The sequence below is a fragment of the Ammospiza nelsoni genome, chromosome 7, assembly GCF_027579445.1.
Source record: "Ammospiza nelsoni isolate bAmmNel1 chromosome 7, bAmmNel1.pri, whole genome shotgun sequence".
NCBI classification, from domain to species: Eukaryota; Metazoa; Chordata; class Aves; order Passeriformes; family Passerellidae; genus Ammospiza; species Ammospiza nelsoni.
In genome coordinates this window covers 30687101-30715059 of record NC_080639.1, presented here as the reverse complement: position 1 = coordinate 30715059, position 27959 = coordinate 30687101, and the positions used below count along the sequence as shown (strand labels likewise).

General features: G+C 39.9%; 1 protein-coding gene across 3 annotated transcripts in view; it reads left to right on the top strand.

The window, feature by feature from the left end:
• The window catches only part of SNX4 (sorting nexin 4), a 32760-nt gene extending 7058 nt beyond the window's left edge, over nucleotides 1-25702 (top strand). For 2 of the 3 annotated variants that reach the window (XM_059476038.1, XM_059476041.1), the window contains exons 3-14: nucleotides 2584-2722; nucleotides 2800-2949; nucleotides 3937-3984; nucleotides 8020-8075; nucleotides 12589-12661; nucleotides 14171-14232; nucleotides 15709-15774; nucleotides 19615-19704; nucleotides 20926-21025; nucleotides 21825-21970; nucleotides 23358-23472; nucleotides 23815-25702. In XM_059476038.1, coding sequence (XP_059332021.1) covers nucleotides 2584-2722; nucleotides 2800-2949; nucleotides 3937-3984; nucleotides 8020-8075; nucleotides 12589-12661; nucleotides 14171-14232; nucleotides 15709-15774; nucleotides 19615-19704; nucleotides 20926-21025; nucleotides 21825-21970; nucleotides 23358-23472; nucleotides 23815-23862 — 1093 coding nt within the window. In that variant the 3' untranslated portion in view covers nucleotides 23863-25702. The remainder of the gene's footprint in view (nucleotides 1-2583; nucleotides 2723-2799; nucleotides 2950-3936; nucleotides 3985-8019; nucleotides 8076-12588; nucleotides 12662-14170; nucleotides 14233-15708; nucleotides 15775-19614; nucleotides 19705-20925; nucleotides 21026-21824; nucleotides 21971-23357; nucleotides 23473-23814) is intronic. The other variant, XM_059476040.1, reaches the window with a different exon arrangement.
• Nucleotides 25703-27959: the final 2257 nt, after the last annotated feature.

Sequence of the window (27959 nt, the reverse complement as noted above, 5' to 3'; positions counted from 1 at the left end):
CCCATGTTTTTCTTGCCTCCCTATTTATGCTTGCTTGTGCAGTCTGTTCTCAGGCAGGACCCCCATAATACTATCATGTACTGATGGTAGCAGTCTTTCTTAAGGGGTGACAATAACCCATGTGGAAGTCTTGAATCCCATGGTGTAAGTCAGTGCAGCTGGTTGGTAAGCTACTGAAGCTAAAAAGGATCTGTAATTCTGAAGTACTTTTATGTGAGTGTCTTGAATGGCCAGATTGTTTACCAAACCCTGCTGGGAGTTTTTCCTCCAGGAATGCAATGTTTGTGCCTTCAGCTTTTGACTAAACAATTAATATTTTGAGGCACAGTATCTCAATTCCTTGTCTATTCAAATTTACCTCTTACTCATCAATAGTTCAATCACTAGATACCTGCTTTGAGCTGAAGTGTTCTTGTAATATTTGAATGGTGCAGCAGTTAGTGTGGGGAGGAATGCTGCACAGCCTGTCAGTCCAGGCTAGGCTGAGCTTACCCTCTTCAGAACTCAGTATTTGCAGGTGCAGTTCATTGAATTTAAATACTCTAATGGGGAAGAATTCTGTGGGATGCTGGCAGTGTGAATAGTGGCTGTCAGTAGTGTACTTGCCTTTTCCTTTTGAGTCACTCTGAAATAGTTTTGGTCTGCAGCAGTTTATTTTGAATGCTATGAATTTATCCTTTTTTCTTCTTACTTGTGAAGTTTTTTTCCCCCTACAAATTCAGTTACCTGGAATGAATGTCCTTTCTGCAGGGCACGGGTCGATACATAAAAATTGTTCCACCTTGCTAAGTTAAAAAAGTATCTTTTGCATTCTTCTGTATGACATTATTCCACCTTAAGATGTAACTAAACTAAAGTATATAGCAAGCCTCTAATGAGGGTTCACAAATAGAGGCACCTTGTATTTTGTTTAAATGTATCAAAAAACTGGGGCGGCTTTGGAATGGGATTGTTTGTTTTTCAGTAAGATCATTAAAAATCTGACCTTGTAGGTTAAAAACAGCTTTAAAAATTATCAATAATTTGTGTGCTTCTTAGATGTTTTAAAACTTCACAAAGTTCTTATGAATTCAAGAACTGTAAAGCCTGACTTTTGCTGGAAAGAATAATGTAGCAGTCTTTTCTACTAAATACTGTATAAGTAACTACTTTTAGCTCATAATTTATTGTTGCCAGTTGTGAGTTCTCCAGCACCAGAAGGATGTGGACTTACTTAAGCAAGTCCAGTGAAGGGCTGGGATGATGATAATGGGCTTGGATTGTCTGACCTGTAGGGAGAGGCTGAAAGAGATGTAATTGTTCAGCCTGTGCAAGAGACAGCTGATTTTAGCAGCTGTGGATCAGTACCTGGTGGGGAGGTAAAGAAGATAGAGTCAGACTCGTGTGATGCTGAGAGAGGGCAAAAGGCAGTGCCCACAAATTCAAACATGGGAATTCCAGGTAAAAGTAAGAAAACCTCTTTATTGTGAGGTTTGTCAAACATGGGAGTGCTTGGAGATACTCAAAACCCAAGTGAACGTGGCTCAGAACATTCTGCTCTGAGCAAGGAGCTGCTGGATCACAGACATGCAGAGGTCCCTTCCAAACTCAGCAGTCAATACTGTTCCTTGTAGGTTTATGCCAGTGCTTTGTGTGCTAGTTAGTAATTTCAGTGAAGAATAAAGTAGATGTAGAAATCACCACTGTTTTATTTAAAGTCCCTTGTGTGAATTCTCTCTGTGTTTATTCTGGCATATGCTAACTGCTGGAAGTGTTGCTACCCAATGCTTGTTTTATATTGCAAAGTATTTCTATTACTTTGAATGTCTTGTATGAAAAACTATTCTTCTCATCAAGTATTTGTATTACTTTCCAATCCTGTATTCAATGATTTCTCCTTTTATAGTAACATAAAATCCTTTTTTACCTTGCTAGGCCATGCTGGTTTTAAGTCTTCAACAAATTTTTCAGACACATAAATTTTGTACCTGCCTGCTCTAGGTAGTTTGTTCATTTTTAGTCCATAAATATAAAAACATGTCACTTTGAACAAAAAAAGAAAATTGGAAGTACTTTGAAATTTGCTCTTTTTCTAAAAATATCCTTTAAAATAGCTTAATATTTTTAAAGTTGTATTTGTCACTGTATCAACTGTTGTATGCAAGACCATTTTTGTCCTCTGAAGTGAAGGCTTTGCCTCTGAATAGTAAATTTCTTCTTACAATATTCTGTATCATTCAGGTACTCAGGAAGTTTTACTGACTTTGAACCTAACACTGTTCCAGGAGAAATAGGGCTATTTCTATAAGGGTGTGGAATAAGCCACATGAATCTCTTTACTTGATTGTGACCTGTTTGTTTTTGACGTGTAAGTGCATTGAGTTTTCCTGTGTTCCTAGCAAATTCAAGTGCTATCATGCAGAAATTATAAATATTTTTAAATTAAGTATGTAGATATGAAATTAATTAAGGTTGCTTTAGGTTATGGGCAAGTCATGCAGTAATCACTACTATACTTGGGGCCTTTGGTCTAATTGCACTGATGGTTTTTGAGGGAGCAGGTGATGGCTCACTGATGTTCAGATTTGCTGCTTTGTCTTTCAGAGCTGTTGAGTCCCAGAGTGAGGGACAGTGTGCCCCAGTGGAGTCCCTGTGGCGACGTTACAGTGAATTTGAGTTGTTGAGGAATTATTTGTCAGTCACCTACCCACATATTGTTGTTCCTCCTTTGCCAGAAAAAAGGGTAAGGAAACCAAAACTGTGGCTTGCTTTGTCTTGTTTGTTTTTTAATTTACTGTTGACACTCTTCTGTTTAACTAGGCTGACTTTGTTTGGCATAAGCTATCAGCAGATAACATGGATCCAGATTTTGTGGAAAGAAGAAGAATTGGTCTGGAAAACTTCTTGTTACGTGTGGCTTCACATCCTGTTCTTTGCCAAGACAAAATCTTTTATGCATTTTTAATGCAGGTAAAGTTATTTCTACATACATTATTTAGTGATTATTTAATTAAGATAATGTCCTTTTGATCTTTTCTATTGACCCATGGCTTGTCCAGCTAAAAGCTTCTTAAGAGCAGCCTGCAATTGTACAGTTGCCCTTCTAATCTACCTTATGATTTTTTTCTAGTCAAGTTGTAAGGCTCATAAGAGAGAATTTCCACCTCTTGGAGCAGGCCCTTGGGAGCTTAATGCATGTTGGTTGGGAGCTGTTCCATAGGGCTAAAGCTGAACTAATCACCATGCTATACTGATGACTGCAGGGACAGCACTGGCTTCCTGCTCACCCTTTGGATATCCATGGTTTCTTTAGCCTTGTGGTTTGGATCATCCATTCCTGTGTTGTGGTCCAAAACTGCTACAATACATTGTCACAGAAGTTATGGTCCAATTGTCAGCTTAAGCATTGATTCTGCAGCTTTCAACTTTAGATGTTGGATAGTTCTTTTTTCTGTGCTTTGAGAGATTCCCAAATACTGGACTGAACAGCTATGTTTGCCACAGTACAGTATGTGGGTGAACTGATATATGGGAGCTGAAAACAGTGGAAAACCAGCAGTACATCTGAGCCAGGTGATGGCATGTGGACTGCAAACTGTTGTCACCTGTGTGCTCTCTGCTCTCTGCCTTGAGATGCAAAGGCCCTTGGAGATGCTAGTAATCTCAGAGGCAAAATATGTTAGCTGCTCTTCTTTAGACAAAGCAGTATGGCTCCTGCTCCCAGCTGATAGATTGAGGTAATTGAGAAGAGGGTTTTTTGGGGGAGGTTAGTATTTAAGCACAATGTAATGATTGATTATTCTTACCCCAGATTCTTGAAAAGATGTGGGGAGGTTAGCTGAGGCAGAAGCCAGGCATACTGGAGAAGCTCCTTTGGTATAGGCTGTTATGGGGACTTGCAAAAGCTGTAGCATCCTTAAATCACTCTAACTGAACATTCTTCTCTTGTATATTTAGGAAGGTGGATGGAAAGAAATGGTGAATGAGACTGGATTTCAGCTGAAGGTGATTACTGTAATTGTTTGTCTTGTGATTGCTGTGATATGACACAGACATATTCCAGCAAATGATTTTTAGGCTATTTATGAAAGGATGTTTGCTGTAAGAATGAGTTAAAGGCATTGCTTCATGAATACTTGTTATTACAAGAAACAGTGATGTTCTTGGCATGTGATAGGTAGGACTGCAGTTAAGTTCTCTAGCAGGCTTGTTCCATGCCTGTGTAATTCTGCTGCTAACGTAGAATCCTTAGAAGCTTTAAAAGTAATGAACTTGAGACCACAGCAATGAGGTTTTGTGTTTTCTGTTTAGTTTAGCATTTTGAAAGGTGGGTGTCAAATTTAGTCTGGTAAGAGGTGCAAGGTGTCAAAAAAAGGTAAGCAAAGAGGTCTGAATTGTAGGACTTCTTTGCAAGGAGCAGTTGGTGAAAGGGACTAAGACAGATGGATTTGGTGCCCCTTAACTGTTGAACAGAATGTGTCTTGGAGTAACACTATCCTCATTGACATCAGCGAGTTCATGGCTGGGTAAACTGGTGGAAGACTTGCAGGAATAAATGGTCTGAGGTCATGTATCTGTACAGGTCAAGAATCTGAGAAGCTGATAGATTGCTGGGCTGTGTCTGGAAGAATTACTGTATGGGGACAATAGTGAGCTTTTTGTTTCATTGTAATGTGATCTGCTCTCATGAAATCACAACTGAAAATGGGATGGATTATGAAGAATTATTCTAAATAGTGAGAGCTAAAGAAAACCCCTGGTGCTCTTATCCTCAGTGTCCACGGGGCTTTGATACTGACACTTACTGTTGATAACTTAAATTGACAATAATTCTCTTCCATTGCAGTTGGGTTTGCATACTACTGGTGTTCAAAAGGCAAACAATGTAAAGCTCTGGAGCTGCATACACTCATAGGAGTTCAGAAAGTTTGTACTGGCAGGATGTGTTCAGGAGAACACACAGTGGTGTGTTTATGGAAGAAAACTCATAGCAGAATGCTGAGAATATTTGCCTCCCTGAAACCACATTGTAGATTAAATGAGAGACTAGCAAGTCTTGTTTTCCCTCTAGAATTGATTGTGTATGTTTTCCCTTTCATGGTTCCAGTTTCCTTAGGAAAGAAAAATAACTTTTTCAGAAGCCTGGTAAAAAGCATCTTCCCTTTATTCTACATCCAAAGTATAAGCTCTCAATATTTAGCACTACACTGGAAGGAAAACCTCTATTCAGTGCATGTTTTAGACTCAAATTAGACCATTTGTTTATGTTTCTGCTGCCTCTGCTGCGTTTAAGCAGGATGTGTTTTTTGTCTGAGAGGATTTGAACTCTAACTAAACCTTAAATTAGGTATTAATACAGTGTAGCATGCTATAGCTGAATGTTGATGTTGGAGACTTTGTTTATTCTGCCAGCTGTATCATTAAATCATGCCTTTCCTCCCTCCCAACCCCAGCACTTATTTTTTAAGGGATTTTTAATTTAAGGCATTTGTCACTTGGGATTTTAACCCTTCCTGTAGGAAAGAGAAAATTCCCATCTCTCTTTAGTTTACAGAAATGATTATTGGATCATAGTAGGTGTTAACTCTGAAAACTCCTCAGTTGTACCTCATTTGTTGGGTGGTTCATCTCTAAAATGATTGTGCATGTCACTCTTAAATCAATTTTAAGACTGGACTGATGTTTCTCTAGAAGTCTAACTCTGGTGTAAATGCTCAAAAGTGATGTGTGAGAGTTACTGTGCTGCAAATGGCAAAAAGGAAATAGCCCTACTGAGATGGCTGAGCACTGGCAGGATTGTGCTTCCTGCCTGACAGTGCTTGTATGGACCTACTGAACTCTTCCTTCAGAGCACTACATGTGCATGTGACAAAAGACAAAAACTTGCCCTGGAACTGTAGGGTAGGAAGTTGTCCTTTCTAAGTGTAAAGCTGCTCTCTGTGCCTGCTGCCCCAATAGACTCAAATGGCTTTGGTGCCTGCTGTTTGAACATAAATACAGGGTTCTGGGAAATAGCTGCTCAGAGGGAAGGACTCTGATAGTGTCGGTGTATCTAGGTGATGTTTGTACTGAGAGGGTGTGAGGAGCACCTGCAGGTGTGTGTGAACAGCCCAAAACATAACTTCTTGTGTGTTGATTTGTTGGGGTATGGCATTGGAGATCCAAGACTTTACAAGCCTCAGAAATGCTCTGAATAAGCATAAAGGCTGGGACTTGGAGCTCCTGCAGTGTTTTGTGTTCCTTGTGCTATCTGGGACATGCTTCCCCATGCTGCCTTGTCTTCCCTTTGCAAGACATTCTTAGAGAAGTGTCACACACAGTTGTGACAATGAACCTGCTTTCTCCCAGTGTGAGTCAGTCTTAGTCTGGAGGGTTTTGTTCCCTTACCTTTCAGCTTGTGGGTTATGCTTTGTTTTGGTGGTTTGGGCATTGGAAGAACAGCTGCAGTTAACCTGACTCTGCCACCAGTCCACCACTAAACCATGTCCCTGAGTGCCACATCATCATATCTTTGAAACACATTGAGGGATGGTGACTCCATAACTTGTGTGGGCAGCCTGATCCCGTGTCTGACAATCCTTTTGGTAAAGAAATGTTTCCTAGTATCCAATTTGAACTTCGCCTGAAGCAACTTGAGGCAGGTTCCTCTTGTCCTAGTGCTTGTTATGTGGGAGAAGAGACCAACCTCCACTTCACTACACCCTCCTTCCAGGAAATTGTGGAGAGCAGTAAGGTTCCCCTGAGCCTCCTTTTCTCTAGGCTATGTATGGGGGTTCTTCTGCTCAGCCCAAATGTAGTGGGAGGTGAAACAGTCTCAGACTGTGCCTGTCTTATCTGTAGATGCTATTACAAGGTCCCTAAAGGATGGGCTCTGTTCTTGTTTTGGGAAGACACTGTGTTCCCTTCACTGAAAAATTCAAAATAGCTCTTCAGGCTCTGAGTTTCCTGTAACAGGGCACAAAATAATCTTTTGTCACATACCAGCACTAAGAAGTACTACTGAAGCAACTTACTGCTTGCAGCTGTGGCACAGCCTGTTAGCTAAAGGAGTACACTACAGGAAATCTATACACCTTGCAAGGTGTGCTGATTTATTTTCCTTTTACTGAAGAGAAGGATGTTTTGATCAAAAATAAACTCCAGCCATTTACCCACAATTGGCATTTTTCTTTGGAGAGAAAAATAGATGAGCCCTGAGCTGTGTGTAAAATGCATTGTAGGAATGAGGAGTTGTAATGATGTGGACCTCAGGGATGAGGCTGGGATCTGTCATCTGTGTTGGTATCTAATTAGGAGTAAATACTCATTGCACAGTTTAAAATTCAATAAATTGGAAAAAAACCCCTCCATCTCCTTAGAAATATTCGATACTACTGTTGCAGAAATTGGTAAGCCAACATCTCAAAAACAGTCAAAGCAGTCAATTACCTTTTTAATTAGGTATTGAATTTTCATCTGTAGAGATTTATATATGCTCTACTATAGAGAAGAACATTGCATTAAAAAGGGCTCTTTTCTGATACACAAATTACATATTTTCTGTATAGCAAGTCATAAAAAGTAAGAGAACAACATATATAAGATTTTGATTTCACTGGGGAACTGTTCCTGGTAATAAAGAGCATATAGAGGTCACTCTACCACTGGTTTTATTTGGTTTGAGAAATATAAAATAGCTTGTCCATATGGTCTTAAGTTACCTAATTGCTTCATCTAAAAAGAATGTGGGGTTGTGTATCTTAAATCCATGATTTGTGCAGCATTTTAAGAAGGGACTATTTCTGTGGGACTTGGATTATACCAGCTTTATTTTAGTGGTTACTGTTTACATCATATTCACAAAAATAGCATAGTTTTTTGACTTTTTAATAAAATATCTGACATTCAGGGCAGCTGGTGTCAACTTGTTCAATGTTGGAAGACTTAAATATGCCATGAAGGCAGGACGTTTTTCTAATGGTGCTGCCAGAAGGCTGAGATTTTTTTGTCACTGAAATTTAATTGCATTAAATTAACAAAGCTTTTTTTCCCCTTTTTCAGGCAGATTCCAGATTAAAAGCTCTTAATGCAACATTCAGAGTGAAAAACCCAGACAAGTAAGATTCCACATCCTTCTTCCCTCCCTTTCCCTTTTTCAGTTATAACTTCAGGTGACAGAATATTCTATCTCTTTAGTATAAATTCAGAAAAGAAAAATTATCTTTCTGCACTTCAAATCTTTTCAGGAGCCCAGTAAAGAGGTAGTGTGAAAATATTTGATGAATCCTGCCTCCAGAAGCAGGAAGCATTCAGAAAAATTCCATCACTTTATTTAAAATGAGTATTTCATTTTAGCTAGACTAAAACGAAGGGACAAAAAAAATCCTCAAAACCAGACTCTGAAAAAGAACCTCTTAATATTTGTTTTCAAGAAATCTTTCCAAGCATGAACAGAGTACAGATTGATAGTAGGTCTTTCCAAAAGTCTGCTGGTGTACAGCTCTGGATGCACACACCCTGGAGTTGCAGTTCACGTTCTTTCCAAGCTGCCAATTTTCACAGATGCTTTTGGAAGTCCAGAGGTCAGTTCAGCTCTGTTGCAGTTTACAGAGCTCTGGGACAGGCACTGGAGCAATCTGCTGGATGGAAGAACTGCTCAGAATTTTCAGTGTATATAGTGGGAGGTTCATCACACCCTTGATGGTGTGGGAAGGATAAAATGGGAGTTTCTACTTCTGCAGTGGTTTAGAGGCATCAGTGTGCAGTGACTGGGCCAAGAGATGTTGCTGTTTGCCACGCACAGGCTGTGGAGACCTGTGCAAAGTGCTCTACTGGGTGCTCTTGCTGTCCAGCAGTGGCACCAGGAGATGCTCCTTGTGGAGAGCCCCTGTGCCTGACTGCTGCCTGTGCCATAGAATCTGTGGGTACTGTGTTAAGGATACAATATCTGTGCGTATTGTGGTAAGGATACCTTTCTGAACCTCTTCATAGACTTAGCCTGTGAATTGGTCCAGTCCCTCCTTTTTTACTGTGCTTGTTTTTAGGGCCCTCTGTGGCAGCCAGGAAGCTTTTAGCCAGGGTTTAATGTAAATGATAACATGAATGAATGGGATTGGAAGACAGCAATTCTCTGTATCTGCAGGTGAAAATGGCCCCTTGTTTGAATGCTTCACCCTCAGTCATCTTCCTCTGTGGCCACTAGGAGTTATCTTTTCCTGCTCTCACAGCAGGTAACCTGCCAGAAGTCTGACTGTAGGCACGGGTGGGCAAGACTGTTTAAGGAGCATCCTTGTTAGCTTGTAATAATTGTAACAATCTTTCAGAAAGCAAAGCTGTTTTGAGAAGGAACTTGTTAAAAAGTAGAAAAAGGGTTAATACAAGGAAAACATGAGGAAAGGGCTTGTACCAAAAACAGTGCTGGAGCGTGTGTGCCTTGGTAGAGCTTTCGCAGCACTTGAGAAATGGGCCATGTTTTCTCTTGTATTCTGCCAGCAACCTAAGTTCCAAATTGCACTTGGGGATACAAACTGTTTAATAAATAACTCATGAGCAGAAGTTGTTTGTTTGCCTTTTGCTGCAGCATGTGTGGCTCTGACAGGAGGCCCAGTGCCTTGCTCTGCCCAGCACACTGGTGCTCGAGCTGCCTGCAATGTGATGCCTGGCCCCTCTGCTTTGCCTTTGCTGCTGTTGTGTGGCTGGCTGGTGAGGTGGTTCAGCAAGCTCACCTTGCTGAAACAAAAAGTGTGACCTGAGTGCTGTGTGGAGTGTAGGCTTTCAGGCTCCTGGGCCAGGAGAGGTTCAGGTGAGGAGCAGCTGGGATTGCCATGGAGCTGCAGCCATCAGCTTGGCAACATGAGGAGCTTCATGCAGCTGAAACCAGGCTGCTCTTCGAGGTCAAATGTGGACTGGAAACTAAACCTGCTCCTGTGGGAAGCAATTTGTAGTTTCAATGGTGGAATTAAATGGTGATAAAAATATGGTATTCTGGTACTCAGAGGTAAATTTGTATCTACTGCAGACCTCTCTGATTTGGCCTCATGGCATGCATACTTTCTTTCTCTTTCTGGGCTCTAAGGAAAACCATAGCTTTTGGGTTTTGGTGGAAGATTTATTTAGAAAATACTAAAGCTTTTCCTAAGGCAGGCTTTTACATTTTTTTAAAAGTAGCTCTCTGGGTTTTTTTGTCTGGTTATTCAGATAAGTGGCTTGTTTTTTAGTGAACAGTTCTGTTCTTGTACTATCTCTCTTCACAAAACAGGACAATAGCACTGCCTGCTCTGATGCAAGGAGAATTACTGCTGAGTAAAATGCACAAAGTAAATAACTTACACTGAAATGCTGTCTACTCTAAAGGAATTTTTTTCTTTCCCAGTATCATAAAAGATATTTTTGAAAGACCTGCTGGTGTTCCTACACCAATGTGACCCAATCAATTCTTCATTTGTGTCTCAAGTTCTATTTAATAGCTCAGATAAGTACCTAGACTGTTCCTAATGTTGCAGAACCAGTAAAACCAAGTGAAAAGTGCTAGTTTAAAAAGCCTCAGTTGCTGAGTGCCAAAACTATCTCTTGTTTTACACTTCTGCTGTTAGGTTATACTGGAAAGTAAACATCCCTTTGTGTGCCTCACTGAGCCCTGCATGGAAATTACTTTATAATTATGTAACTTTTTTTTTTTCACATGAGCAATGAGTAGGACTTGAGCAAGTAGTTGAGAAATAAACTTTTGATCTGCAACACTACTAGTCTCTTAAAACCAGTTTTTCCTGAAAATTATATTTGTAAAATTTTCAGTCTTCACAGAAGATTGGGGAAAAAATAGCAGCACTTTGGTTTATGCTTTTATGAGACAAAATAGAAGACAGCTTGATTCTGAAGTAGTAATTTTAAATTATTTTCTTTTAACTGAGGAAGAATTGCTCTGAGAGATGTATTGCTGCTGAAGGCCAGGATACTGAAAGTCCTCCTCGGCTCCTGACTCTGGCCTTCAGGGAATACAGCATTCCTAAAAGATTTCTTGTGGCAAAACGGGATAAATAAAACTTTACGTTATAAATTTCTGTAGTGGAAAGGGGAGTCTTCCTGAGCTGCAGGCATGCTTTTTAATCTTTTGTTTTTAGTTCAATTATTTCAAATATCTTCACTGTACATGTCTACAGCTGTCTGACATGCAGCCCTGGTGCATATTTTATAAAGTGTAAACTGAAAAGATTGCTCTCTAAATCCCACTGTGCAGATCAGTGACTACATTTCTTTTTCCCCATACAGCTTCTCTGCTAACTTTTAAATCTTTTTATATACTTTAACCCTGTGTGTGTCATAATGCTATAAAAAATGCTTCTTGGAAATCAAAAGTATTGGAAGTCATAATAAAGCTTTTACTTCCTGAATGTAAGGATGGGAATATTTTTGGGGAAGACTTCCTGGCAGGGGAGGAAGAGGTGTTAAATGAAAAACCCTGGAATTTCATACTTGGTCACCCAAAACAAGTGACCCAACTCATTTCAGTAAGACCTCTTGGGTACAAGCTATTCTGAAATACAAAGCCTGACTGTGTGCCTGTGGTGGGAGGAGGGATGAAGTTTTTTTTTAATTCTTGAACATCAGCCTGGAACACTAATCTCAGTCTCCTATTCCTTAATTTTAGTTGCATTCTTCTGTGTGTATTTTCAATAATTGTTTAGTAATTTAGGTAAAGCTGTTTCTGGCTTCCCATCTGGATGAAATAAATACATTCTTGTGTACCAAAGTAGGTCATGAGCTAGACTTGTGTGTAGTAGGGAGGGTTTATGTGTACACAAGAGGCTGTAGCTGTGGTTTAATTGGTTACCTGTCACTGGCAAAGCTGTGGCAAATGATTCACCTTTGTTATTAGCAAGAGCTAAAGGTATCAGCTTAAGTTGCCTCTGAAGCCTGACTGGGCTGGCTGATAAAATGCCTCTTTGCCAGAAGTGACAAGCCACAGTGTACACAAGTCACTCATGCAATGGCTTGCCTGTCTGGTACCTTGTTGAGATGTAGTGATTTGATGGTCTTCAGCCATATGTGGCTCCTGTGCAGGTACAAGTCTCAGTAGGATTTCATATGTTACAGTAACTGTACAGATTGGCCTTAGGGAAAATGTAATTGTGAATGTTTCCTTGAACCCCTGAAAAACTGTGCCCAAAATTGGATAGAGGCAGCTTGAAAGTAAAGTATCTTTGTCAGGTCAGAAATGTAAACATGCTTTTATTGAGAAATATGCTTCAGCAGATTTTGGCTTTCTATTTGTTTGAAGCTTTCCTATTCACTTACCCTTGCTTTTACAAATCCCATTAAAAAACCCTAACAACAAAACAGTGATGTAATAACTTCAGCTAACTACTCTTACTTCATAAAATTTTATCTCTTAATTTGATCTGAGCCTTCAACATTTGCACTTAAAAACCAGCAATCATGCAAGTGTTGGGATGTTTGTTCACTTGAGGGAAATAAAACTCAGCAGTCACTTCTTTAGGAGTCTTCAGCTAATTCCACTCCAGCACAATCCAGGCTCTGCTTGCTGGCTGCAGGGTTGTGGCTCTATTGTGCATGCTGTGAAATCTTGCTTTCATGATGGCTAATGATGTACTATCTGTTTCCTGCTCCCAGGAGATTTACTGAGCTAAAACACTACAGCGATGAACTGCAGTCTGTCATATCACACCTTCTGCGCGTCAGAGCTGTAAGTATTTCCCATGTGTGTCGTGACAAATAGTATGATATGATTTATTTATAAGGCTGTATTTCTTGTTTAGTCAAGAGCAGTGGTATATGTGTTCTAGAATAAGGGCAGTTTAGCCTGAGGGAGTCTGTCTCTGGAGTGTGGAGCAGGAGACAGCAAGAGGTGAGGGCACTGACTGTACAGAGCTGGGAGGGGGAAGAGTTGCAGATCTGATGGTTGGGTTTGACAGGGCTAATCTGCCCTGTGCTGTGATAGTCACGTATCACAGGGAGATGCTCTAAACAGAGGCGAGGTGTCTGCTTCTCTCTACTCAGCAGACAAGTTGCTTTTGCTGAATGTTTGGGAAGGCCTCAAAACACAGTTTTCTGGTCAGACATATAATGAGCTTCTAGTATGAATCCTTTATGCTTCCCACTATGTATTTTCTTTTTTTGGCTCGTTCATTGATATCTGCAGTGAATAATAGCCTTTCTAATGATGATAACAATTATGTATGTAATGTATGGGTTGAGAGTGGAAGGTTGTTATTTTTTTAAAGACACAAAAAGGAAATAAGAAATTGCAATTCCAATAGTAAGAGCATGATACTTCTTTTTAGTATGTTCAACAGTGATTTAATTTTCAGTGGGCCTGTGTGGCAGAGGGGACAGTAATGGATTGCTCTGCTAAACTCAGGTTCTTGAGAGAATTAATCACTCCCAAAAGTGGTGTTCTACAGACAGTCCTGTTTTTTCAGGGTTGTGTGTGTGAGATCTGTTGGGCAATTTGTTACTGTTTCCTTTTTCCTACTGCTGTGACAGACATCATAATAACAATGGTAGCTCTTGCAGAACTTTAATCTCATTCATTGGTACATCATAATTCCAAGGGCATTATCTGGATTACAACTCACACTTCAGAGTGTACACATGTCTTTTCTTCTGAGGTTTTGCCAGCACTGTAGTGCTGGCTGCAGCAGGTACTGGCACTCCAAACAGCTGAAATGACCTCTAGCTCAAGCAATGAGTTCTGCAATGGATAGTTCATTTCCTTTCCCTCACTTCACACAGCTGGTGGAAAAACCAAGTCACTTGTTAGACTTTTACTGAAGGTTTCCCTACATTATTGATGTCAAGATGGACTTCTAACTTGCCAGCTATAAATTAAGTAAACGAGTGTGTGCATAAATTTGGCATTATTCAGATAAAGAATGTCTTATATTTGGTTATCAAAAACCGAAGGGAGCTTGATTATGGTCTCCACAGACATATCCTATCATTGAGCACTTCCAAAGATAGACTTGAAATGCTACTTTTCAACATAGCATTGATTGTGACTTCAGTCTTCCAGGACTTAACGCTGTTGATTTTTTTTTTTTTCTTTCAGTTGTGGCTTGTGTTAGATTTAGGCCTAATCTAGAGTTTACCTGTGTAAGAACATTAAGGCTTTAGCTTGGAGTATGTATGTGGGTTTTCACAAAGCAATTGCAGTTAATGTTGATGACCAAAACCTGTCTCTAAAATGTTTTAGAGGGTAGCAGACCGGCTTTATGGTGTCTATAAAGTCCATGGCAACTATGGAAGAGTATTCAGGTAAGAGTTCATCCAGTGTTTAAATACATACATAGTTATGTGGAGAGAGAAGGGAATTTCTTGGTTGTGCTATGCTTTTGAAAAGTATATTTGAAACATTGCATTGTCTATCTTGAAAACCTCTGTATTGCAGTGCTAATGAGATTTCTGTGCTGTGTGCAGAGATTGCCTGATCTGCTGAGCTTAGTTTCCAGTACAAGACTACAGCTTTTTGCTTTGTGTACCAGATCTTTGGGCCTCCTTCTGCTGCACTGGCATTTTGTTTCTTCAGAAAGTAACTCACTATTCTTCATGCAGTTGTCTCTGAAAAAGCTTCTAGGTTCTTTTAATGGATAAAAATCAACAATTAAATCTATCCAATTTTAGTAGCTTTTAGAAGTGCATTTGCCAATCGTTTTTTTTGATTTATATGAGGGAATTGCATGCTCAAGTTTTCCATCTCACTGGAGAATTCAAGAATCTAAACTTCTGGTTAAGGGAAACCTCCTGCTTCTACACACTGTTCAAGTGCTAAATTTAATTCTCTGGGTTAATGGATTGCAGATGTCTTTCTCATTGGGGGTTTTAAAATGAAATTAGGTGTAGTTCTGTAATAACACAAAGACAAATATCAACATCAGCAGAGTGGAATGTTTATGAAAAAGTGAAGGACAGAATAGATGCATTGCACATAAATTATGTGAAATATAAGGAGAACCTCTTTTTTCCTTGTAAAAAGAGTTGTGGGTGTAATTTTTGTAACTAAGAACTCTCATAAGGTTTATCAAAGCTGAGAACACAATTAAAATGGCAGAGTACATACCAGGATGTCCAGAACAAGTAACTTGCTATCTTTTTTTGTAGGTCTGTTTCTTTCTTTATCTAAATAATATCTCTGATATAAATAGGTGGTTGAGACAATTGCAAGTTGGAATTTTTTTTTTATTAATAGAACTAAACAAGAGTCTGCAATGAAACATAAAGCTATATACATCACATAGTTTCAGGAAAAATAAAATGCTTACAAAAGTCAAATTCACCATTTGGTTTTTGGAATGAGAGGCTTCTGTCTTGTACCCTGTAAGTCTGGAAAGCTTAGTATATTCTTGGTGAGCCCAGAATGTATTTCAGAAAGTTGACCATTGTTGTAGTCCCTTGTCCCATTCACATTAAATGCTTGGTGAATTGGTTTTTTTTGTTTGATTTTGTTTTAAATTGAGTTTCAGCAATTTAAACAAGGTTATGTTCCAAACCTATCCCAAACTAACTATATTTGTGACTTTGAGTTTAGGGACAGTTGTTTTACAGAGTGCCATAAACGGCCTTCTCACATTGTCAGTGGTGTTCCTTAAAGAAAAAAAACCAATTTGACCAAGTCTAATTTTGAGGCAGTTTCCATTCAGGTGTCACCTGGAAAGAAACTATATACAGGATGCAGCTTATTAACTTCCCTTACCCTTCATGTGTGATGTTGTTTCTCGTTTGTTTTTCCTACAGTGAGTGGAGTGCAATAGAGAAGGAGATGGGGGATGGGTTGCAGAGTGCTGGCCACCACATGGATGTGTAAGTACTGACTGAATATCTGATAGTTTGATGTAAGCCAGATGTGGAAACTCTCCCTCTTTCCTCTCTTTTCCCTCAACCCCAAAGTACATATGAGTACCAAGAAAGATGGGGGTGCATTGTTTTTAGGTATACAGTGTTTCTGTGCCTTGGATGCAGGCACAGTTTTAGCATCCATATACTGTATTAAGTAGCTCAAAAAGCCTCAGGAGAACCAGAGGGGTTTCTTTTTTTATTATTATTTTGAAATCGTAGAAGTGTTTGGAATCCTTCCAGTTTTTCTTTTAAGCTACTATGCCAGAAACTGGAATACAACTTTAATGTACTACAGACCTGATGAGATCCATTTGGTTTTGATAGCAGCATTTTGTACCATGCAGTAGATGGTACACAGATTTGGACTTAATTACAGAGAGTTAAGAAATTTAATTAATCGGCACCAAAACTCCAGTGGATTCTTGAAACAAACACTGACTGGATATATTAAAGTAAAGAATCCTCTCTCTTTGCATCTTTAGAGTCATTTGGCAGAGTATGTGAAGCACAGCCTTCAAAATAAGAGTCTGGCACTTGGGAGTGCTCACAGAAAGGATATTCTAAGCTCATGGCTTCTGCTTTTCAGGTAGTCACATACAGAAAGTGAAACAGCATTTCTTACCACTCTGATTCCTCTTCTGTAATCCCACACAACAGATAAATAACAACTCCAGCAAGAGATGGAAGCTGTTTGGCACTTCATGCAATATTTTTACCAATAAAGTGTAATTCCTGTGGAAATAAATTCTCAGGTTTAGTTTATAGGGCAGATTTACATACTACTGCCTGATTGTTATTGGTGGTGTCAAGTTAACAGGTTAATTGTTACTGGCCTTGCCAAGTGGAAGGGTTTCAAGAGCCATGCCCTCAGCTTTTTTAGAGTAATTCTGCTTTTGGAAAATCTTTAAGAATTGGACCACTTCTGAATAATTTATTCACAGTTCTGTGTTTTGTCTAATGGGGTTGTTTCCATACAAGAAAAGCTGTAATATTTTCATGGTGGAGGGCTCTGGTGAGAACAAAGAATGGAGAAAGCATTCTGTTTTCAGAAGAAAAGTAATTGAAGGACGGGTGGAATACAATGGTAAGCACCTGCTGTGGTAGGCAGGAGTTGAAGAGGTTGTGAAAACATGGTATGATGTAGTGGAATTAAGGAATCACACAAAGATTTTCAGTGGTTCAGATACACCACACCAAAATGTCAAACACCTGCAGATGCATAACCAATTAAAAGAAGTTTGTCTCACTTCTTAATCAGGAGGCTGAACCCTCTCACACATCCATAACATTTAATATTTCTGTCTGCAACACAGGGCTAAAGATCTAGAGTAATGGCAGTGGGTAACTGCTGTTGTAGGTAATTTTACTCACTGCATGAAGTCTGAGGTAGCTTTCATCGTCTGTCATCTCTTGTGCTCTGGCACTCTTGTACAGCAGCAATCCCTCAGTGATGACAATCAAGCAAGAAGCAGCAGTTGTGAGGTTCAGGAACTCATTCAGTGACCCATGTGGTCTCCTAGCACTAAGGTTCATATCTATGATCTCTTTAAAGTATAACTTACCAGTTCAGTTACCATTCCCATGACATCAGGTGGAAATTTATTGCAACAAAAAGCTACTTCTAGAAGGTTGCCTAATATAGATGTTAAACTTCAAAATTAATTTAATTATTCTCTATCTACCCCATATGCTGTGGTCTTAACTAGATGTTTATTTAAGCTTTTGAGTTGTTATTGGTTAGTATGATCTGTAACTGCTAAAAGTTTGCAGAAGACACCCCAAAGCTTCTCTGGGTGTGTGCTTTATTACAAGATGAGGCTTGCTAAAGTGAGAGAGAATGCTGAGAAAGTTGGAGTGAGTGGCTATAGTTAGCATTTTAAAGATGAAAGAAAAAAGTGCCAGACCTTTGATTTCTGTCCTTTATTCCATTAATGAGTGACCCTTTATCTCTGTATCAGCTAGACTGTCATTATATATTGAACCAGTCTAAACTAAACAAGGGTTTAGTTGACAGCTTACACAAAGAGACCATATCAGGTACCTTTAGAACTTGCTGCAATGTTTCTCCTTAACACTTCCTCTAGTTTGCCCAAGTTTAGGCAGTCAGAAATGTAACTTATTACATTTCTTTCCGTCCCAAATCAAACTCAGTATAAAAACCTGCCTAGGTAAGGTGGGATTTTGTTTGGTGAGATTTTTTGGTTGTTTGTTGTTGAAGTTCTTTTCTGAGAGTTGATCTGCCACAGATGAGCTCTAGCACTGCTCTAAACTTAGATCTTACTTGAAAATGAAATGTGGTCCATCTGCTGCCCTGAGAAATCTAACCACTATACTAAAATTATTGCACTGCAGAACTTAAAATAGGGTAAGCCATTTATGACCTTTGTGGCTGCAAGATTTTTTTCAGAACAAGTGCATTTTTCAACAGTTTTAACTTAATCCTTACACTGCCTCATAATATGAATTCTTGCTCTCCCTTTTCTTTAATCCCTTCTACTTAAAGTGGTCTGCTGTTGCTGACCACTTCACATGTTATATTTATTCATCACCAAGAGCCTTGGTAGGGCTTTTCCTGAGTGAGCCATGTCTTTGATTTCACAGAGCATCAAAACAACTCATCATACTTGCAAACTTGCCAGATTCATGTTACTGATTCCCTTTCAGCTTGAGACTCTGCCACTTCTTCCACAGAGCCAATTACTGGAGAGGCATAGGGAGAAAAGGGAAAACAGAAAGATTCTGCAAAATCTGCAAAGCCAAGAGGTGCTATAATTAGCATTTGGGTCGCATTGTGCTGGTTGCTAGAGAAGAATGGACATATGCTCACTTCAGAGAGCCTGCAGGTGTGTGAGATTGCCACATAGCTGAGAATCCAACCTGAGTTAGCAGAATAGATGAAGGTATTAGTGTGGGATCTCATTCATCCTGGTTATCCCCAGTGGCACGTGCCCTGAGTGCCAGGCTACAGAGGAATCTGATTTCTGTGCCTGTGCCAAATGGGATGTGCAGATAGCTCTAGGCCTGTCCCTGCAAATCTGTCCAAGACAGTCACCTTGGCTGGCAAGAACACACTAAATACTGTCAAATAAGCAGTATCAACTAGAAAAATAAAGTGCTTTTTGCCACTTGTAGCCTACACAACAAAACTCTTACTGAATGCAAGAGCTGCAGATTTGGTCCAAGCCCTTGTACTTCAGATTTCTCCCTAAAAGGAGGGTTAAACTTCCTGTTGCTGTGAATTAATATGCCTGACTTACACAGCAGATAAAGCTACAGACTTTGAAGGAGCTGGAGGGACCAAATGTGGTGTTCAGGGCACCCCTGTGAGTTATCTTGTATTCACACTGAATAACAGGCCATGAAAGCAGCCTCTGCTTTTCAGAAGGTGTGATGTTCACATTCCTGGCTCTTAATGCTTTAAGCCTTGAAGGATTTCTTTTGCACTGTGTCTTTTTTTTTTTTTTCTTTTTTGTCTTGGTGCTGCCTATTGACATCCCACTGAAGAAAAGGAATAAATTGGGTTTTTTCCTGTAAGAAAAACTGTCTCATCTTCAGCAGGAGAGTTATGATAGGTTTTGTACTTGTCAAAAGATTCATTGTACAATGAATCAATGTAACAACCAAAGAAGGAGGCCCACAGGAATGTTGACATTAGCTGATTCAGAGTTTAATTAAAAACAAAAAAAACCCTTTTTCAAAGTGCTTTTTGCTGTTTATCATGGGTGTTCTCTCTTGTTACTGGATGTGTATCCTTAAAGGTTAAATTAATCAGCTTTACATTTAACTGTGGCTGTTTTTCACTAGATATGCAGCTTCTATTGATGACATACTGGAAGAAGAGGAGCACTATGCAGATCAGCTGAAGGAGTATCTCTTCTATGCTGAAGCACTGCGGTATGTACAGAAGTCTAGAGCTCAAAAGGAAGCTGTAGGCATTTTCTCTAATGTGATGTTGATGTTTAATTTAATCTGGTATCCTCTTGTGTTCTCTGAGAAGAAGAAATTCCAGTGTAGTGGAGTCTCTGTGTTCTTGTTTCTTATTCTGCTTACTTGTACTTGATTGCCGTGTGAGTGGCAAACAAATTAGAGCTGATCTGACCAGTAGAGAAAAGGCAGAAATGTTAAGAGTCTGTATACTATAGAAGAAAATGCTGTTTATTCCTCTGGTTCCACTGTTACCTTGGCTTTTGGTGTAATAATGCCCCAATGTGTTGAAAGCTCCATCTTTCAAATGAGATAGGCCAAACAGAGCTGTTACAGCCATTACAAATCCCAGGAACTTTCAACATGCCCAGCATAATGTTCATCTGCTGCACAGTCTTGTGCACTTAAATACCAACTTTTTGTTTTGTTTCACGTCAGTCTTTGTCAGTCACTCCTAACAAGCATGGACACAAAAACAGATTGTTTTATGCTGCAAGGCTGTGCCTAAAGCTCTTGTGCTTTACAAGGGTTGGCTCTGACCCTCTTGGAGAGGCCCAGTATGAATGGGTTGGTGAATGCAGGGGCTGCTGTGTGGGAGCCTCTCCTGGGACACCCTTGTGCATCCGGCTGTGCAGGATGGATGGAGCATCATCAGCCCACACAGGACTGGGAGTTACTGCAGGTGGTCAGAGGAAACTCCTCTTTTCCAGATGAAAGGCACTGTATGAGTCTAGAAGCAGTTTCTTGTTTCATTGTTTAAGAAAGAAAATGTGATGAATTTTATGATGGATTGATAGATTGCTGCTGTGACAGGCACCATCTCCAGGTATCTTTTGTCAAAGCTGTGATATTTCTGTAATGTGTTTTGAATTAAATTGTTTTACAGTGGTGTCCTTAAGGAGGTGGTAGGGCTTGTATTGCTGAATGTATCTTGGAATGAGTCTATAAAGAGAAGCAGAATGCAGTTGTACTAAGAACTTTATTTATGCTTTGATGCAAGCTTGCTTAACTACAGCACTTGCAGAGTTATGCAGTCTGTGATAGGGCTGTTGAATTTGGGCTAGATGAATAATTAGAGGTGCTTCCTGTCAAAAGGCAAACAAAACATGATGCTATTTGTAAGGTGTAAATGGAGGGAAACGTAGCAGAACAAAGTATTTCATGACAGATCTTTCATTACTTACTTTTCAGGGCAGTTTGCAGGAAGCATGAACTAATGCAATATGATTTGGAAATGGCTGCACAGGACTTAACATCTAAGAAACAGCAGTGTGAGGAGCTGGCAACAGGAGTGAGTCTTTTTCCACTTTCTTCTCCAAGATACCTCTTTCTGAATTTATTTTTTACTTGAGCCAAGTTACTTAGAATGATATTTAAATGGCACCAGCATGCTGGCTGCTGCTTTTGAGAAGTGGTATCATATGAGCTGGAGACATGTGAGGTTTAAAGTAACTTGGTTCTTGGAGACTTAAACTGTTTGTGCCAAATGTCTTTTATTGAATACTGAGCAAGTAAAAGATTGCAGTAAATATGACTGGAGCAGAATAACACTCTATCTATAGACAACTCTATCCTAAAAATGAAAATGTTGGGAATTCTGGAAGGTTTCCTTTGCCTTTTGAACAGTGGGTGTTATTGATATGTTGTGTTAGTCTATTTTATGTAGGAGATAAGATTACCTAAAATATTATCTGAAAATGGTAACTGACAGTTTTAGAATTGTTAATGTTGCTCTTGGATCTATTGATGTTCTTTATGGAATGCCTTTATGGCTTTTGGTTCTCTTAATTTCTTTCCTACTTCACTAGGAAAGCTGCTCTGAAAGTTCACCCTTGTCAGCCTTAAAGTGTTTGAACATCAAATTATCTCCTCCCCGCTTTACTTAGTCTAGCCTGAGTCATCAGAGCTACTTATCAAATAATGAAGTGGAAATTAAAGCAAAAAAATCAGCCAAATAATAAGCACAAATGGCAATGAAGTCACCTGATGTCCTGTGGCTGTGCTCAGGACATGCCAAACCTAGAAGTCACCTGATGTCCTGTGGCTGTGCTCAGGACATGCCAAACCTAGAGTATCCTTGTTTTTTGTAGACTGTGAGAACCTTCTCCCTGAAGGGGATGACCAGCAAGCTCTTTGGGCAAGAAACCCCTGAGCAGAGGGAAGCCAAGATAAAGGTTCTAGAGGAGCAGATACAGGAAGGAGAAGAACAACTGAAGTCTAAAAATCTGGAGGGCAGGTAAATGGACTTGGCTGTTTCAAAGAAAACACAGGGCTTGTTTTAGCAAAAGTCCTTGACTGGATGCTCTTGAAGGTGTTTGCATTTTATAAGTGTTTTTAATTTATTCTTGGTGTTTATGAGCTGTCTATAAAAGCTCCTGTCAGCTGCAAGTTGTGAAATAAAGTGCAGTACATGCAGTTAGCTTCTGGTCTGAGTGTATGGCTTTTGTAAAACCTGATGACTTTCCCAGTCACTGAGCCCACTCTAATGGCTGACTTGCTTGCTTTTATGTTCCACTAGTAATATATTTAGCAGGTGGGCTTGGAGGTCTGCAGCTGAATAGGCTGAGACTCAAAGGCTGATTTGCTTCAAATACAGTATTTAGTTTGGTTTGTGTGTAAGGGTGCTGAGCCCATATTCAGCAACTTCTCCTATGGGGGACACCTTACTCCTGTTTGAAAGAGATTAGAAGGTCTGGGGAGTTGTGTTTGGGTAACTGCTTCTTGGTGCTCTAATGAAATTTTCTTCAGGTGTGCAAAAATTAAAAAGAGGAAACAACATTCTTAAAGCAATGGGATTTTGTAAAAGCATGTCTGTCACATAACATAAGGGGTAAACATGGTATCCTCTGATATGTTAACATTAGAGCTGGAAAGGTAAGACTAGTTCATGAATAGTTCAAAGCAACAAGAGACTCAGTAAATGCAATATCTTAATAATTTTGGCAGATGTACTTGAGATGTGCTTTTGTAGCTCTGGAAGCAATTTTTGAGTGAATGCTAGTCCAGCACAAATGAAAGTAGGAATTACAGATATGTGCCTCCATTTTAGCTAAGGTGACCTCACTACACCAAAATCAACAAAATTAATCAACAAATCACCAAACCAACAAAATTAATTTCTGAAGTGAATTGTCCAAGTTAAATTTGCATTGCAAATGTTTATTGTACTTGACTGTCTCACATCCTGACAAAAAGTGAGTTTTCATGCTGAAGAGATAAAGATTCTGACTTGACAATTGAAAAAGAAACATGAAGTGTTGTGTGCTGAATGTTGGCGTAAAGATAATTAATTACCCCAACACAATCTGAAGGAAAAAAATTATATTCTGACTTATTCTGGTTCCATGGCAGTGATACTTCCTGGGGAAAAAACACCAAGCCAAACAAACATCCTAATGTATCCTGTGAAGCTCTAGGTTAAAAACCTTCAAAAGAAGGTGGAGAATTACATAGTGGTGCCAGTTGTAAAATGAGGACACTGAGGGATGCATTGTATTTGCAGGACTTGCTTTACTGACTGAAAGATGGAGCACTGTCATACACAGCTTCTCTGCTGAGTGTCCAGAACTGAGGGTAGAACATGTAAAACACTTTCTAACAGAAATCATTGCTTTAAATTTCAGAGACTTTGTGAAAAGTGCCTGGGCTGACATTGAACGGTTTAAAGAGCAGAAGAATCATGATTTGAAGGAGGCACTTATAAGCTATGCTGTAATGCAGATTAGCATGTGCAAAAAGGTATGTGTGGCTTGGGAAGGGCTGGCCCAGTGTGTTTGTCCTGTCAGCAGGGGGGCAGATGCACACTGTCAGTGACTGGGAACAGGGCAGTCACAGAAGATTGGAAATCACCACCATAAAACCTCCCACATAGTCTGTCCTCTTGAACTCAGTGACATGTTAATGTTGAGATAGATATAAAATATAGATATAAAATAGTGTGATCCAATTTCAATGTGGTCTCTGCCTTCTGTGAAGTTCTATGGGACTTCTTTGTAGAGTCTTCTGTTGAAGAAAGCTGTGGATGAGGTTTGCAAATAGAGTATATTCCCACCTATTGATTTTTAACTGTTCTTTTAAAAGGGAATTCAGGTTTGGACCAATGCAAAGGAATGCTTCAGCAAGATGTGACTATCTGGAAATGAATTCCTCCTCCAAGTGCCAGAGAACGGAAGCACAGTGTATAACACCAATGTTATATTGCTACATGACTTACATACAAATCATGAAATAAATGTAATTGTTAATAAAGGATGAAAAGGACATGTTGTTAAATGTTTAGGCCTGACTGCCACTTCTGTGGCACGTTTTATATGTGGTAGCAAAGAATGCAGGGGTAAAAGAGTTACTGAAAACTACAGCTCTGTATTGGGACAAAGGTATTGGGAAAGTTATCCCAGAAAGTATGAACTAAACTGTTCAGAGACTTGTGAAACGCCATGCTCTGTAATGTGTAGATCACTTCCAGATGCCCTTCTTTCCAACCCTTGCTGTTTAGAACTTTTAATGCTCAAGGGTGCTTTGGTTTTATAATGGGGCACACAGTTGTGTTCTCGAGGTCTATGCCATAAGAGGACAAAAATGAAATATTGTAATGCCTAGAGTTCATATTTAAATGCCTTTGCATGTCCATAGAGAAATATGTTTTTCCAGAGTTCAGGTTAAGCAGTCTCAAGCTCCTGAGATGTTTGAAACTCTCTACAGTAGAGGTGTTGTACAGTGGTTTGATAACAATATTCTGCATTTACTGGTTCCCACTTCAGTTTTGATATGGGCATTGATTTCTTACTAAACTTCTTCCTGCAAGTAAGGGTGACTGGTGATCCAGCTGAGCAGAAAAACCAAAGTCAAAGCTGGTAAGAAGCAGATGCAACTTCTCTTTGGTTGTTTGGAACCTGTTTACACTTGGTGTGAATCTGGCCTGAGGCACCTGTAACTGAAGTTGTTTGGTTCTTAAACAAATAGTTCTTAATGAAGGTGCTGAAATAATAAACCTGGTGCAGCTTCTGTCATACTTCAGAGCAGTGATGTGCAGAACCCACAGTGATCCAAGGTGTCTGTTTGGCCCTTGTAATGATGTTTCTGTGTGTGTGTGTGTGAATGTGTGTAATATACACACCTGTATAAAATGATTTGCAGTTATGGGATTTGCATTAAATGTTTCCAATTATGAAAATCTCTTACCACTGTCTAATACTGGGCTTTTTCTACATCCTTTCTGAAAATTCCTGAAGTCTTGTGGAATTTGTCAGACTTGATTGGTAGTCCTGAAGGAAGCTTTGTAATAATCTGTTGAAAAGTGTATTTAATTATTTTGGATTATAACACTATTCAGATTTTTTTTTTGTAAGAGATACTCCCAAAAGTCCTTAAATGTTCTTTTGATAAAACTATCTAAATGTATTTACTGGTATGTCCCATGTTGCTTTTGTCTCTTCAATCTTTCTTTTCTATAAAACCATTGTAAAGAATGCATAGATCTGGTGCACAGTACAGCTTAAAACTCTGAAGTACAGTGCTGGTACTCTGAAAACCTGTGTTGGCTTTCCCAAAGCATGTGACAATGACATGCCTGGCTGAGGGGTGATGTTGGGCACCAAGAGCTCTCTTCCTCTAAACATTGGAGAAACATTGTTCCATTCAGAGGTTGCAGTGTCCGGTTCTGATGCAGGCTGAAGGACTCTCACATTCCAAACCAAGAAGTTGCACACTTGATGTATTCAGTAAACCTTCTAAAGGAGTGGTGCCTTAATACAATACCATGAGGCGCTCAGAGTAGGTATTTTTCATGCACTTTGATTTTTGGTAGATCTTTCTGGTGCCTCCTTCCACGTGTCACTTGCTGTACAGCTCATTAAATGTATTAGTATGCCTTTTTTTTCCTTGCTAGTTGTACTAAAATTTAAGAAGGGAACAAAACAGTTCTTGTAAGTTTTGTGCCAAATAAGAGAAATAAAATTGCTCTTTGATATTTTTGTTATGTTGGTTTTTTTGTAAAAAACTGTCTTTCCTATTCTGAAAACTGCTATTTGGTTTCTTGAAAGTGGTTCTTGTCCATCTTAGCTCTCAAGTGGCCTCCAAATTTGGGTTTAAAATTTGGTGAATTGTGCACAGCTTTCCCTTTAGGTAGGAACATAGTGCTAAGGCCAAAATTAGATGCTTGCTACAAGTCAGCTGTCTGAATTTCATGTGTCTCCATCTAGTTAAGAGAAGATGCTTTTGAAGACATTTTGCATTATTTGTGAAATTATGTGACAGGCAAATTAAGTGTAATTTGCAATAACTTTGTTTCTTTTACTTCTGTCTTTCCAGGAAAGCATTGCATGTGATCTGTGTATGGGGGATCATAGCAAATTGTGAAGGTTTCTCCTCCTCTTTTAGCTTTTCAACTTTTTAAGGTAAAACCAGCCAGTTAATGGTTGTTTCCATGTGGCTAACAGAGCCCACATGACAGATGTACACTTGCAAAGTGTGCATTTTTCCAGTTACAGTGTGGATTTCACTCCTGTAACTCATTCCACTTTGCCAGCTGTCCAGTAAACATCAAAAATTGGTGTCTTGAGAATGAGGTAGGAAGAACATTTTAACTTAATCTTGACAAAATGCTTGTATGTGAAAATGTTTACCTGCCTGGATCATCCATCTGCTGATCCTGGTGCTTCTGTCCCAGGAAGCTTTGCTGGGTGGATTATCAATGCTCATGCCATCTCTCACCTTCCCCATTAATAGCAGTGTCTTGTCACTGCATTTTAGTTGCTACTGTTGTCTGTTCCTGAAATGTAGCAGGGGTGACAGAGCCAACTGATAGAGTTTTATGAACTCTCTTTTTTAAATGTATTATTTCAGTATCTGGCAGGTCAGCCCAGGCAGTGTTAACCTGGCAGCTGTGTGCAGGGACTGCCTTGGCAGGCACAGAGCAAATGTTGGAGCTGGAGGCACGCTGAGGAGCTTGCCTTGTGCAGGTGAGCCAGAGGAAAGTCTTGGCTGTGGCCAAACACACAGCAGAGCCAGCAGAGCAAGGCTGCAGCCCCAGAGCACTGCAGCTCAGGATATCTTCCTGTAGTACTCTCCCTACCACTGAAATTCTTTTGTTCATCTTGGTTCAAGAACTGAGAAACACTTTCTAATGTTGCCTAAAGATGACAGAGAAGGAAGCTGTCTGAATTCCCTGTGCTTGTCCCACAGTGACAGGTCAGGGCTCTAATCCACGTGTCCTTGTGCCTCCTGTTCTGCCCATCCCTGGTGCCTCTGGCTTGTGTTTGCCTGCAGAGCTCTGAGGGGAGGCACAATGTGCAGTGAAAATCCCCACTAGGGCTGCTCTAGAAATAATGCAGAGAGGAAGCAAGTGGAAGGAGAGCTTGGAGGAAGGGGGAACTTGGAGCACAGGCCTTGGTGTGAAATCCAAGTACAGCACACCTGGATGTCACCAGTAAAAGCAGTTGCCTTTGTAAGCAGTTGCTTTGCTGCTGCCCTGAGTCCATATCTGCTCCTGCCTGGTGGGCTCCCACCTGCCTTCCCAGCAGAGCTGTGTTTCCTGGGACATGGACGTGTCCCTAAGGATGTCCCTCAGTCTGTCCCCTGAGAGACCCTTGGCAGAGCAGGACAGAACGTGCTGTGAGCTGCTTTGTTCTGTGGGCAGCCCCTGGGGCAGGCAGGGTGCTCACTGCAGCTGTGATGGAGATGGAGACACACATGCAAGGTGTCTTTTGAGTGACAGAGGCTTGGCTGTCCCCCCAGCTGAAACGGGGTCACCTGTGTCCCCTCCACAATAGCACTGCCATGGGTGTGTTCCATGGGAAGCCTGGAGAGCCTCAAGATCCTGCTTAAGTAAAGGATTGTGACTCTCTGGCTGCTGTGTTCTGGTGCTTCCTGGGGATACAGTGTTATCAAAAGGATTTCATGATTCTGACTTTCTGAAGGGTCAAATGCAGAGGACAAATTTGTTTGTTTGCTTTTTGTTGTTGTTTTGTTGGGGTTTTTTTGTTTGGTTGTTTTTTTTGCTGGCTGCCTTTTGGTTGCTTTTAAGCAACTTACCTAGACTGACTTTCCTAATGCTGTGTTTTCTTCAACAAGAATATTTTGCTCTGACTGGTTGTAGAACAAATCTAAAACATTAAACAAAGACAAATTAGGGAGGAATTTGGGTTATTTTCGAGGAAAACAGCTTCAGACAGTAGAAGTACAGAGTATTTGGAGGTAAGGAGAGATGGTGCCATGCCCAGACAGGT